Here is a 10427-nt window from a genome sequence, read left to right on the forward strand (position 1 = left end):
TTACGAGGCTCTAGACTTAGTGGCTAGGCATCCACTGCCGGGGGCCGATCTACCCTGTCTGACCCTGCTACCTAGCTGAAGGCGGTGCTGAAGCTGGGCATATGTTACCGGTACCGTATCATCAAAACAACTCGAAGTCATTCAAGTCATAGAGATATGTAGAAGCACGGCACTTCTTGAAACTGCTTTCCCCTACCTAGGTACCTTAACGCACTTTCGAGCTCTACGGCGCAAAAATCAGGTAAGGTTAGAATACATTACGTTCACATCTCACCCTCCCAATCAAGGAAATAAAGTCCAGCAGACTACTGTGGCGCATGGTAGACTTCGTGCTTACTTGGGTAGGTATCTGCTTAGGTTGTAATATGTGATGACGATTATCGCTTTGAGGAGGCTGATCAGGTACACCTGCAGCCCACTACATCCCTGATTACATACATCTGAACAGGGAGTGTACACGAGTGAGAGGCCAGGTACCTCCATGTACATCCATCATGAGTAAGAGGGTTTCGTACAATTAAGTTAGTCCGTAATGGCCATGGTAGTCCGTTGATCACCATGTCATCCATTTCAACCAGGTATTTTCAGATCAGGGTCTGGGTGTTTGGCGCGACATCCATTGCATCAACCCATGTTCGTTCCCCTCCTGAATGGCGTCGATAATGTGAAAAAACAAAACAAAAGAATACACCACAATATCCTCTCACCATTTTGAATTCGTAAGGAGGCTCAGAGATTCGAAATTCAGACCGAAGCCGAGCCATTCGCGGTTGCAAGCTCGAGGGGGCCGACTGCTCGGAGTAGCCCACCATGGCGCTATTTCGCAAACGTCACAAGTCACCGAACGTTATAGAAAATGATAAGGAGAGTGGGAGCCCGGTGAACGCAGAGGTTGAAGCAAAGCTCAAGAGAGCGACACGAACAAGACGCACTACCATCGGCATCGTGGCATTCTTTTACCTCTTAGCCATAATCTTCTTAATCTTGGTGAGGCAGGCCCCCTCTTGCTCCAAGTAGCCCAGTAGACTAACGACGGACGCAGGTCGAGATTGGAAACACAAGCGACAAACCAGTTTTAAGGGATACATACAGCTTCAAGCTAGATCTCAGCAATATCCTACCCCAAGCGGCGCCCAGTGGGTTGACACTTCAGAACTCAGTCGCTAGAACCCTAGGGCTTCATGATTTCTACCAAGTAGGCCTATGGAATTTCTGCGAGGGGTATAACGATGGCCAGTAAGTGACTGCAGATATGGTGGTGGCCCAAGTACGACGTGGACTAACGTAGTGATAGTGGAATCACTAAGTGTTCGAAACCGAATTTCGCATTTTGGTTCAATCCCGTTAAGATTATCCTGAGCGAGCTTCTTTCGGGCGCCTCTATCGCGCTCCCTTCGGAGGTCAATGACATCCTTAACATTCTTCGCATTGCCTTTCACATCATGTTCGGGTTCTTCTTCGGTGGCCTCATATTGGATGGAGTCCTACTGATCATCACACCAATCGTCCTTTATTCGAGGTGGTGGAGCCTTCCAGTCGGGCTGCTCTCTGGCCTTTCAGCTCTGGTCGTTGTCGTCGGTGCCATCCTCGGCACCGTGATCGCCTACGTATTCCGCGCAGCATTGAACTCTCAACCGGATCTTGGTGTGGAGGCTTCACTTGGGACCCAGATGCTGGCATTCCAATGGACAGCAGCTGGTTTCAATTTACTTGCCTTCATATTCCATGCCGGATTAGGCTGTTGCTGCACATCGCGCCGAGACTTGCGGACTGGCCGCAAGAGAGGACGAGAGATGCAGGAAGCTGCTAGCCCTGCTAGTCCTGCTAGCTAGTCGATATACAAGATTCGGCGTATATAGACGGGAAGATGTTGAGATTGAACATGATGACAATTCTGAATAAACATTCCAAACTCCTAAGCAGGTCTTCATTCGTTTCTCGGAGGACTTCAGGATATTCACACAGCTAACTCCTATTTACTAATGATAACATTGGCGTGACTAGTAGGAGATGAACTGGACAAAGATATAACAATAGATTTGGGTTGATAGCATACAAAGCACTTCTTTATAAGTTGCTAAATAATTGCAGGCACGTGAATAAATGAATGAATGAACAATACATTGCATTTACCATTGGAGTCCGCACCTACATAGGTAGGCATTATGGCAGCTGCAGCGCAACTGGCAGTGATCTGCCCAACTCACCCGTGTAATCACGTGATATATCTAATTCTGGCCCTAGCGCGTCTGACTACTTCAAAGCACGCTCCTCCTTCCATCCTCTGTCAGCCATCCCTCTTTCTCTCTCCATCTCCAACTCGTTTATGAATCTTTCCTCAACGACACCTTTCTTCCGACCATCGCACCGTTTGTACAAGGCTAACCGACATCGTTCCTCCTATCGGTCGAGTAGTGTGCGTTCTTCAATTATCTGACGATCCACCCGCCTCGTGTTCTCTCGTCTCCGATCAGAGCGGCCCAAGTCGGTAGTTGCCTGTGGGCTCCGGTCGCATCTTGGCGCGCAGCCACTACTATACGTGAAGAGTAACGCGCGCTCATTCTTTCGGCCGATTCCTCGCGATTGTGCGTGAGCATTGTGATAGCATCCATAGGGTACGGTGGGAGGTCTCGGACTACATAGGAGACGAGATTCTTGCGGTGCTGTGGTGTCATTTTCGCCTCGTGTGGCTTGTTGGGATTAGAGGGAATTTGCCTTTTTCTTCGTTCTTCATCGAGCTGACCTGGTGGCTTCACCCACCCGTGGCTTTGTACATTCCTCCTTTTTCTTCTATTCAGAGTGTGAACTCTCATTGTTCTTGAAGTACAATCAGAAATTGATACCCATCCCTTCATGTCATATTGCCAGCGAGCTCTTAAGAAACAAAATACCGCGCGCAGAGACTACGCAGTTGCATACCCTCATTTCACACACCACAAGTTTATCAAAACTTACTAGCTTGCGCAACGACTCCATCCGTACAAGTGCCAACAATATTTGAGCGACTTAACTAACTATCTAGCCATTCTACGTCGTCGTATCATAGTTGTTGCGGTTTCCCAGCCCCAATTTCACCAGTCTTACCCCAACAGTAGTATAAATCACAAAACATTTAGGATAATTCACCATGACTTCTTCTGTGTTCTTCAAGTTCAAGTCGCAAAAGGAGCCGACAAGGGTTGAGTTCGATGGCACTGGCATCTCAGTATTTGAGCTCAAGCGTGATATCATCATCAAAAGTGGTCTAGGCGATGGCACAGATTTTGATCTCGCCATCTATACAGATGATGGTAGTGAAGGTATGTCTTGCCCGTGATTCTATGTTGTAGCCTACTAATTCTCTATAGAGTATGATGACGATACTACCATTATCCCAAGGTCCACCACTGTTGTGGCACGTCGTTTACCCCCACAGAAGCCTGGTGCTGGTCGCGCAGCTCGCTATGTTTCGGGGAAAATGCCATCGAGTGCAAAAAACTCTGGTCGCAAAGAAGCCACGACGAAAGTGACGAAGCCCGCAACGACAGGCCTATCACAGATGAGCACAGCTCTAACTGAGGAGGAAAAGATGATGGCAATGTTTCAGGCCGAATCTGACCAATGGACCGCACAACAAGAAGAAATGTCTACGTAAGTATCACATGCATCCATTTACATTCAAGCACTAACATTGGGTGTAGGAAAACGGCAGTGTATAAGCCAGGTGCCAAAAAACCTGCAAATGTTCCCGATCATGAACCTCCAAACGGATATATCTGCTACCGCTGCGGGCAGAAAGGTCACTGGATTCAGTTATGCCCGACGAATGACAATCCTGAATTCGACAACCGCCCTCGGGTCAAACGGACCACGGGCATCCCTCGCTCGTTTCTTAAGACAGTGGATAAGTCAGCACTGCAGCAAACTGGTGCTGATGGCGAGGAAGTGAAGCCCCCTTCAGGTTTGATGGTTAACGCAGATGGCGAATTTGTGATTGCTGAACCTGACAAAGCAAGCTGGGAACAATTCCAAGCCAAGACAAAGTCGTCGGCCGAGGCACAAAAGGCGGCCTCTGCTGAGGACAAGGAGCTAGAAGAGAGAGGATTATTGTGCTCCATCGACAACAGGATGTTCATAGACCCAATGAAGACACCGTGTTGTGAGAAGACGTATTGCAATGACTGCATCACTAATGCCCTGATCGAAAGCGACTTCATCTGCCCTGGATGCCAGACTGATGGAGTGCTCATTGATGATCTAAAGTCTGATGACGAAGCTTCCGCAAAGATTGTGGAGTTTCTTAAAGAAAGAGAGACATCAAAGGTGAAAGAACGCTCGTCTAGTCCGCCGGTAGTCAAATCTCAGCCACAATCCCCTGGTGAAAAGAAAGAAGCAGTACAATCAGCTCCCACAAAGACTGAGCCTCCTCCCACCCCAGAGAAAGCTATACCAGCGAATGGCGAAGTGAAACCTCAATCACCGAACGCACCAACAAAGGCCACTGTCACACCTAGCTCTTCAGCCGAACCTAATGACACATCTAAGACTACGGAACTTGCGATCAAGAAGAGACCAGCAGATGAACTAATGGAGAACCCCAAAATTCCTAAGGCGCCAAAGGCTATGCAACGTGCTCAAGAGGCCAAAGAAATGCAAAATATGATGTCTGGTATGAATGGGATGGGCGGAATGCCCAACATGATGCCTTTCCCCATGATGAATGGATTTGGTCAACCTAATATGAACATGGGCATGATGGGCATGAATCCGATGATGAACCCTATGATGAGTATGAGTGGACCGTTCAATCCCGCAATGATGAACGGCATGTTCGGCGGGAATTTCGGCATGAATGGTGGCGGTATGAACAACGTGGGATTCATGAATATGAACGGGGGCATGAATGGATTCAACAACAACAACAACAATAACAGCAACCAGCAACAGCCCCGACCCAATTTTACGACGCCTAACAACGATGATGAAGCCTATTTCCGGAAACCTGTCAATCCTGGACGACACCAAAACCGACAGCGCAGAGTGCGACCCAGCGACTATAGAGAACTATAATCTTGCATAGCTTCTCGACCATTCTCTTGTAGACATGCATATCATCACGTTTTCCATCCATGTATAATAGTAGCGATGCGCATTTATTCGGCGTTTCGGCGGTAAACGAAAGGAGGCAACCACGACTGATCCCAAGGGGATAATGATGCCACAGGCGCCTGGCGTTTAAGACGGGAAGGGACATGACCATACACATCAATCTCAAAACTGAATACCCTGACGCGCTCCGAGCATCGGGTATTTATATTCTCACATTATTCTGTTTGCTGCTTAATGCTGTTTTCTCCCTTGTTTTATACCGCGGACCAAGCCGCGCTCAAATGGCGAATTATTCTTTCGGATACGCGAGGACATTGTGTTTGTTTACAGCAGGGCATATATCAGACTAGCCACTGCTCGTTAGTTTGGAGGGGAGGAAGGGAGGGAGGGGAGAAATCTGGCCTGGCCGGGGAGTCAGGGGAACGCCATAGTGGGATAACACCGCCTATCCCGTACCAAATAAAATGATGAACTGTAAACGCTGTTTGACTTGCGTGAAATTGTGATATTGTGATGTACTAGCTGTTTATCACGTGTCTCGTGACCCAGGTCATTTCTTGCGCTGTAGGAGACTTGCCATCATGTACACTTAATTCCATCCAATATACCTACTCGAATGTCTTTTCGTATACATGCTACCAAGGGAGACATGCCTTTTCCGCCAATCCCGCTTACACATGACTGCTAACTGCCGAACTGCCGGCTCAGACATACCTACTCGCTTCAGTACCTACAATCTAAATAGGACCTAGTACTTCCACATTTAACAATCACAAGTCACAAAATTATTAAGAACAGAGTGTGATGGTTTTCTCGTTATCGTAAAATAGATTCAAACGTCATCTATGAACTTATCTAGACATGAGTGAAAAGCAGGTGAGAGAGAGACAACTAACTAGCATCCAAGGTAGGGAAATCCGGCAGCTAATCAATCAATCTTGTCCAGTTTTCTCAATGCGCTTATATATGCATCTCCATCCCATTCTTGCAGATCAAGTTAAAAGAAGCGGCAGCAGCAGATCTTGGTGAGTGAAAGTCTAGGAAATTCCAATTCAAAGATCGCTGGCGCTATGTGGCTGGCCCGGACGGAATCCGTGGGTCTCACTTTGACGTGGGGTTTGTTGCCGGAGCAAGCTGGGAATTGGCTCCGCTTGGCTTGGGTGGTGATTGATGATATAAATATATACAATGAAGAATGATCCCAAGCCAAGGTTGCTCAAGACAGCAGTATGTCAGAACATACGAAACAAGCACACGATGTAGACTAAACCCACGGGGGGTTCGCGTCTAATCGTGGGGGCCGCAGCATCGGCCCAGATGGGCTGGACGCGCAGGTCGCAGTGGCGACAGGCTATAATTAGCAATCTAGCGACACAGTCGGACCGCAGAGGGCGACCAAGATCCAGCTTGGTTCCTCGCGGGATCCTATCGCTAGAGCCTATCGGCGCTGAACCGCGCGGGTTGCAATGGAACAACAGGACGAAGGGATTGCGAAGATCCCTCTCTGCCCGTAAAATGAGCGAACGGCCAAGAAGCTACATTGCTATCAACGGCCTTCCAGTTGCTGGTTGCAGCGGTGGTGGGGTGGGCAGGGCATGAAATATTAAAACCCTTGTCCTCTAATCCCAAGATTAAGGCAAAATCATTAAAATTCTTCCTCGGTTTCATTAATTTCTCTCCATTCGCCTGCCGTAGATGAGGGTCTCATTTACGAGCGCATAACGATGCCATTGCGGCGCGAGGAGCGCGATACGTATTCCTCCTCGTCACCGGAGCTTGAGCATGAGCTGTCATCGTCACTGTAGCCGCAGCGGGAGCCGCCGCAGTCAATCTTGACACGGTCACCCTTGCGCGTGATACCGTAGCGCTCGCATGTGCAGCTGCTGCAGTCTGAAGCGGGCGTGCTGTAGCCAGAAAGGGATGATGATGGCGAAGAGCTGCCAGATCGGTAGGAGAGGCTCGATCCAGATGAAGATACGGGCGAGGTGCTGAAATCAGTGATGTATTCTTCGTCCTCAAGGTCAGCGCTTCCGAAGCGCGCAGTCAGCTCGTCAATGTGCTCATCATCGTAGTAGTCGGCGTCCAGGATGTTTCGGGTCGCATGGGGAGACATGGGCTTGGGTGCTACGATCTGCGAAACTGACAATGGGCGGCCCTTGGGGATATCAAGAGCAAGGGAGCCGCGCTTTGAGGACCTGTGCTTATCACGGGACGATGATGAAGAAGAGTGCTTTGAGCTCTTGCTTGAGGAAGACTTGGATGATTTGCTCGACTTGTCCTTGGGGACATCGAGGATGTTGAGTTCTCGGCCAGTTGTGGGCTCGACGGTTGAAGGCTCACTGGGGTTGTGAGAGACGTGGTAGCCGTCAATGATGTAGTAGTACCAGTAGCGCTGGCCGGCTTCGAGGTTGCCCTGAAATCGGAAAGTTCCCTTCCATGATCCGGACTTGGAAGAAGACTTGTCCTTGGAAAGGGGGATTTGACCGACGTAGTTGTCCCATGAACCGAGCAAGTGGACGGACTTGACACCGGAAGAAACGCGTAGCGAGAAAGACAGCTGGATGGTCGCCATTATGTTGGTGTTGTTATCGCAAAAAATTGACGTTTCTTTAAAATTGGAGTTATTCAAGGGACTCGTTTGAGCAAGGAAAACTAGTTTCTAGATTCTATTAGGGGTATTCGGTGATGATTAGGGGGGCAGTTGACCGGCAACTGTGAATATTGAGTATGATTTTCTGGAGTATAGGTGAAAAATTAATTGAATATTATGATGCGAGAAAGAGCACAGCTCGATCAGGCGTAAAGAGAAAATAGAACAAGGGAAGAGAGAGAAAACAAGAAACTAGTTTTGAGGTATTGGATGCTTGCCGAAGAAAGAAAGAGAGGAAAGGGAAACAGAAGGGCGGATAGGCAGGCTCTAATATACATTTGGGGGCCCAAGGTTGCGACCCCAACGACCAGTTGCAGCGGCCATCACACGAGGCGACGTTGGCAGCAGCCTGCCGGTACAGCTTCCACCATGCATGAGTTCGGAGCTAACGACGAAGCCAGGGAGCTCAGATCGTGATGGCACAGATTTGCCCTCCCATTGGGCCCAACCGTCAGCCAAGCCAATACCAGTCATTAGATCAATTCCATAGAGGCACACAAATGCACAAATGGGAAGAGCACTTCGGTGCAAGTCAGCCGTACTGCAAGTCCGGCGGTTAAGCAACGTGGGGTGCGAGTGGGGAACCTTAGACATGGATTCTACTCTGTAATGGGGAGCAGGGAAAAAAACAACAACATGAGTGGGGGATATCAGAAATAGCAGCAAGGGAGGGCGAGAGGGGTCTTTGCGAGAGTGTACTGTAGAAAGCGCAGGCACACATGCACACACACACAACTGAGTGTAGGTAGATAGGCAAGCAGATTGGCGGAGGATGACAAGGATAGAACTAGCCGGGAGGAGATGATTGGGCGTCTAGACGCGCACAGTGATTGGCCATAGGCGATCTGCAGAGAGCCAATGCCACCAGCAGCTTGCGTCCCATCACATCACGGCCTGCATTGTGCCCGCCAATGACGGCTGTCAACCTCGATGCTCGGGTTTGTGGCTGCATGTTAAGCAAGGATAAGCAAGCACCGCGCCGACAGTTGAATGGAACCCTACCTATCTCTCACGGCCTCTTCTATCGGAAGCTGAATGTTACCTACCATATGGAGAGGGATAAACGGCATTCGCCATGTGGGTTTGGGCCGGACAATCAAGAAAATAAAAAGCCCTTGGCAGGGATGACTGCGGTATTCCAATTGTATGTAATGTAAGCAAGCATATGCTAACTCGTGATGTCAACGACTCTTGTTATGCAGTTGGGATCATGCAGGCAGTCGTAACGACTCAATTGGTGCGCAATGTGTTTATCCACTTGGTATGAATGGGCTGACGGACGCGAGGAAAAGGGAAGTACTTCGTATGGAGGTCGGAAAGGGGGATATGATTATTGTTCCTACTTTGTCTCCGATCAGAAACAAGGCATGTATTCATCTGAAGGATCTGGCTTCTACACAGCAGCCTTTTCTGCCATAAGGATCGGTCTACATCGAGCTTGGCATTGGCGGATGCTCAATGGCAGTGTTGCCAGGTCTTGTATATGTGACAGAAAGCTTCCGAAGCCATCTAGAAAGAAGCGAGACACTGCCTGCAGGGAACAGTACTACCGTACTCGGTATATCAGAGTGCATGGCGATGCCCCTCTTCGGTGACCCAATTCCTCAAGGCTCTCTCGCTAGTCGGGCGACGGAAGACACCCCTCACCTCGATGAAGCCAGCGACATTGGTCGACGGTGTGAGTGGGCAACCTTGTCGGGACGATGCAGGTCATTATCTAGCCTCGGCGGGTATGCGGACGAGGTCACACGGAAAAACAGGACTTGCTCTCTCGAGGCATTCGGGCTACACCGTACGCGGACTAAGCAGGTGCTGCAATGGCCCATATCTGCGATGTCAGTGGTCAATGGCCTTGTGAGGCAGAAGAGAGCAACTCTTACTACAATCTGAGATTTACATGGGTAGGCTAGATATGTAGGCAGAGAGAGAGAGGCGGCGAGAGGCAAGGGGGAGTTGCTCTTTCCAGCCACTACCGTGCATGGGCTGCGCTATTCTCTAATTGGCTAGCCTGATGTAGGCAGGCAGTCGTGGCAGTCAAGGCAGTCGAGGAGGGGAAACGAAACAGAAAACAGAAAACGGGAAACAGTCACCGGGCTGAGTAATCAACCACCGGTGCCTGCCTGCCAGAGTGAGACTTGATTCGGCAATTCATCTCGACAGGTCACATGATTAGAACAGGCAACGATAGCTTCAATGCCTAAGTCATAGTACTGTACTTATACATATAGAGTAATGCCACGGCGAATCTATCACAATGGCTCTACGACCCTACATTTCGTCAATGGTACATTCATCGCCAAGCTTCTATCAAGACTCATCTGCATTTCATATTTGCACAACGAGTCGGGGCTCGAAGACTGCGCTGGCTAGACCTTGAGTCTGACAGGGTCAAACCTAGCTCGCCTATAATCCCCGATTCGCAGCACGGCGTACATGTAATTCCTGTACTTTGGTAATCACCATTTGCATGCCGCATCCTTGAACCCATTTCTCGGCAGATTGTGTGGGCCTGTTTACCTACTTCATGCCTCTTCCTCTCATCTGCCGCGTCTATCTCGCTATCTACTTTCCCAATCTGGTATGAGCACGCGGGGGGGGGGGGGGGGGGGCCCCCCCCCCCCCCCCCCCCCCACCCGCGGGCGACCACGAAGGACGCGCGGAGCCCCGGTCCGGAGCCCCCCCCGCCCCC

General features: G+C 49.7%; 3 protein-coding genes across 3 annotated transcripts; 2 read left to right on the forward strand and 1 right to left on the reverse strand.

Moving 5' to 3' along the window:
• Positions 1-123: 123 nt before the first annotated feature.
• F5B22DRAFT_616899 (SUR7/PalI family-domain-containing protein) lies at positions 124-2122 on the forward strand. The gene is made up of 4 exons (XM_047975612.1): positions 124-241; positions 346-987; positions 1043-1236; positions 1295-2122. The coding sequence occupies exons 2-4, from the start codon at positions 811-813 to the stop codon at positions 1830-1832; spliced, it is 909 nt and encodes a 302-aa protein (XP_047828366.1). The 5' UTR covers positions 124-241; positions 346-810; the 3' UTR covers positions 1833-2122.
• Positions 2123-2991: 869 nt separating this feature from the next.
• F5B22DRAFT_328108 (DWNN domain-containing protein) lies at positions 2992-5186 on the forward strand. The gene is made up of 3 exons (XM_047970775.1): positions 2992-3299; positions 3348-3630; positions 3681-5186. The coding sequence occupies exons 1-3, from the start codon at positions 3128-3130 to the stop codon at positions 5047-5049; spliced, it is 1824 nt and encodes a 607-aa protein (XP_047828367.1). The 5' UTR covers positions 2992-3127; the 3' UTR covers positions 5050-5186.
• A 1556-nt stretch (positions 5187-6742) lies between these two features.
• On the reverse strand, positions 6743-7833 carry F5B22DRAFT_328100 (uncharacterized protein). The gene has a single exon (XM_047970774.1). The coding sequence runs from the start codon at positions 7658-7660 to the stop codon at positions 6797-6799; it is 864 nt and encodes a 287-aa protein (XP_047828368.1). The 5' UTR covers positions 7661-7833; the 3' UTR covers positions 6743-6796.
• Positions 7834-10427: the final 2594 nt, after the last annotated feature.

The sequence above is a fragment of the Xylaria bambusicola genome, assembly GCF_022495145.1.
Source record: "Xylaria bambusicola strain CBS 139988 unplaced genomic scaffold F5B22scaffold_39, whole genome shotgun sequence".
NCBI lineage: Eukaryota > Fungi > Ascomycota > Sordariomycetes > Xylariales > Xylariaceae > Xylaria > Xylaria bambusicola.

Bases quoted from the DNA above. Each gene is read 5' to 3' on its own strand.
- F5B22DRAFT_616899 (XM_047975612.1), top strand. From the start codon at position 811: ATGGCGCTATTTCGCAAACGTCACAAGTCACCGAACGTTATAGAAAAT. The intron at 988-1,042 runs GTGAGGCAGGCC...CGACGGACGCAG, and splicing joins CCATAATCTTCTTAATCTTG to GTCGAGATTGGAAACACAAG. The intron at 1,237-1,294 runs GTAAGTGACTGC...ACGTAGTGATAG, and splicing joins GAGGGGTATAACGATGGCCA to TGGAATCACTAAGTGTTCGA.
- F5B22DRAFT_328108 (XM_047970775.1), top strand. From the start codon at position 3,128: ATGACTTCTTCTGTGTTCTTCAAGTTCAAGTCGCAAAAGGAGCCGACA. The intron at 3,300-3,347 runs GTATGTCTTGCC...AATTCTCTATAG, and splicing joins TACAGATGATGGTAGTGAAG to AGTATGATGACGATACTACC. The intron at 3,631-3,680 runs GTAAGTATCACA...CATTGGGTGTAG, and splicing joins CAACAAGAAGAAATGTCTAC to GAAAACGGCAGTGTATAAGC.
- F5B22DRAFT_328100 (XM_047970774.1), bottom strand. From the start codon at position 7,660: ATGGCGACCATCCAGCTGTCTTTCTCGCTACGCGTTTCTTCCGGTGTC.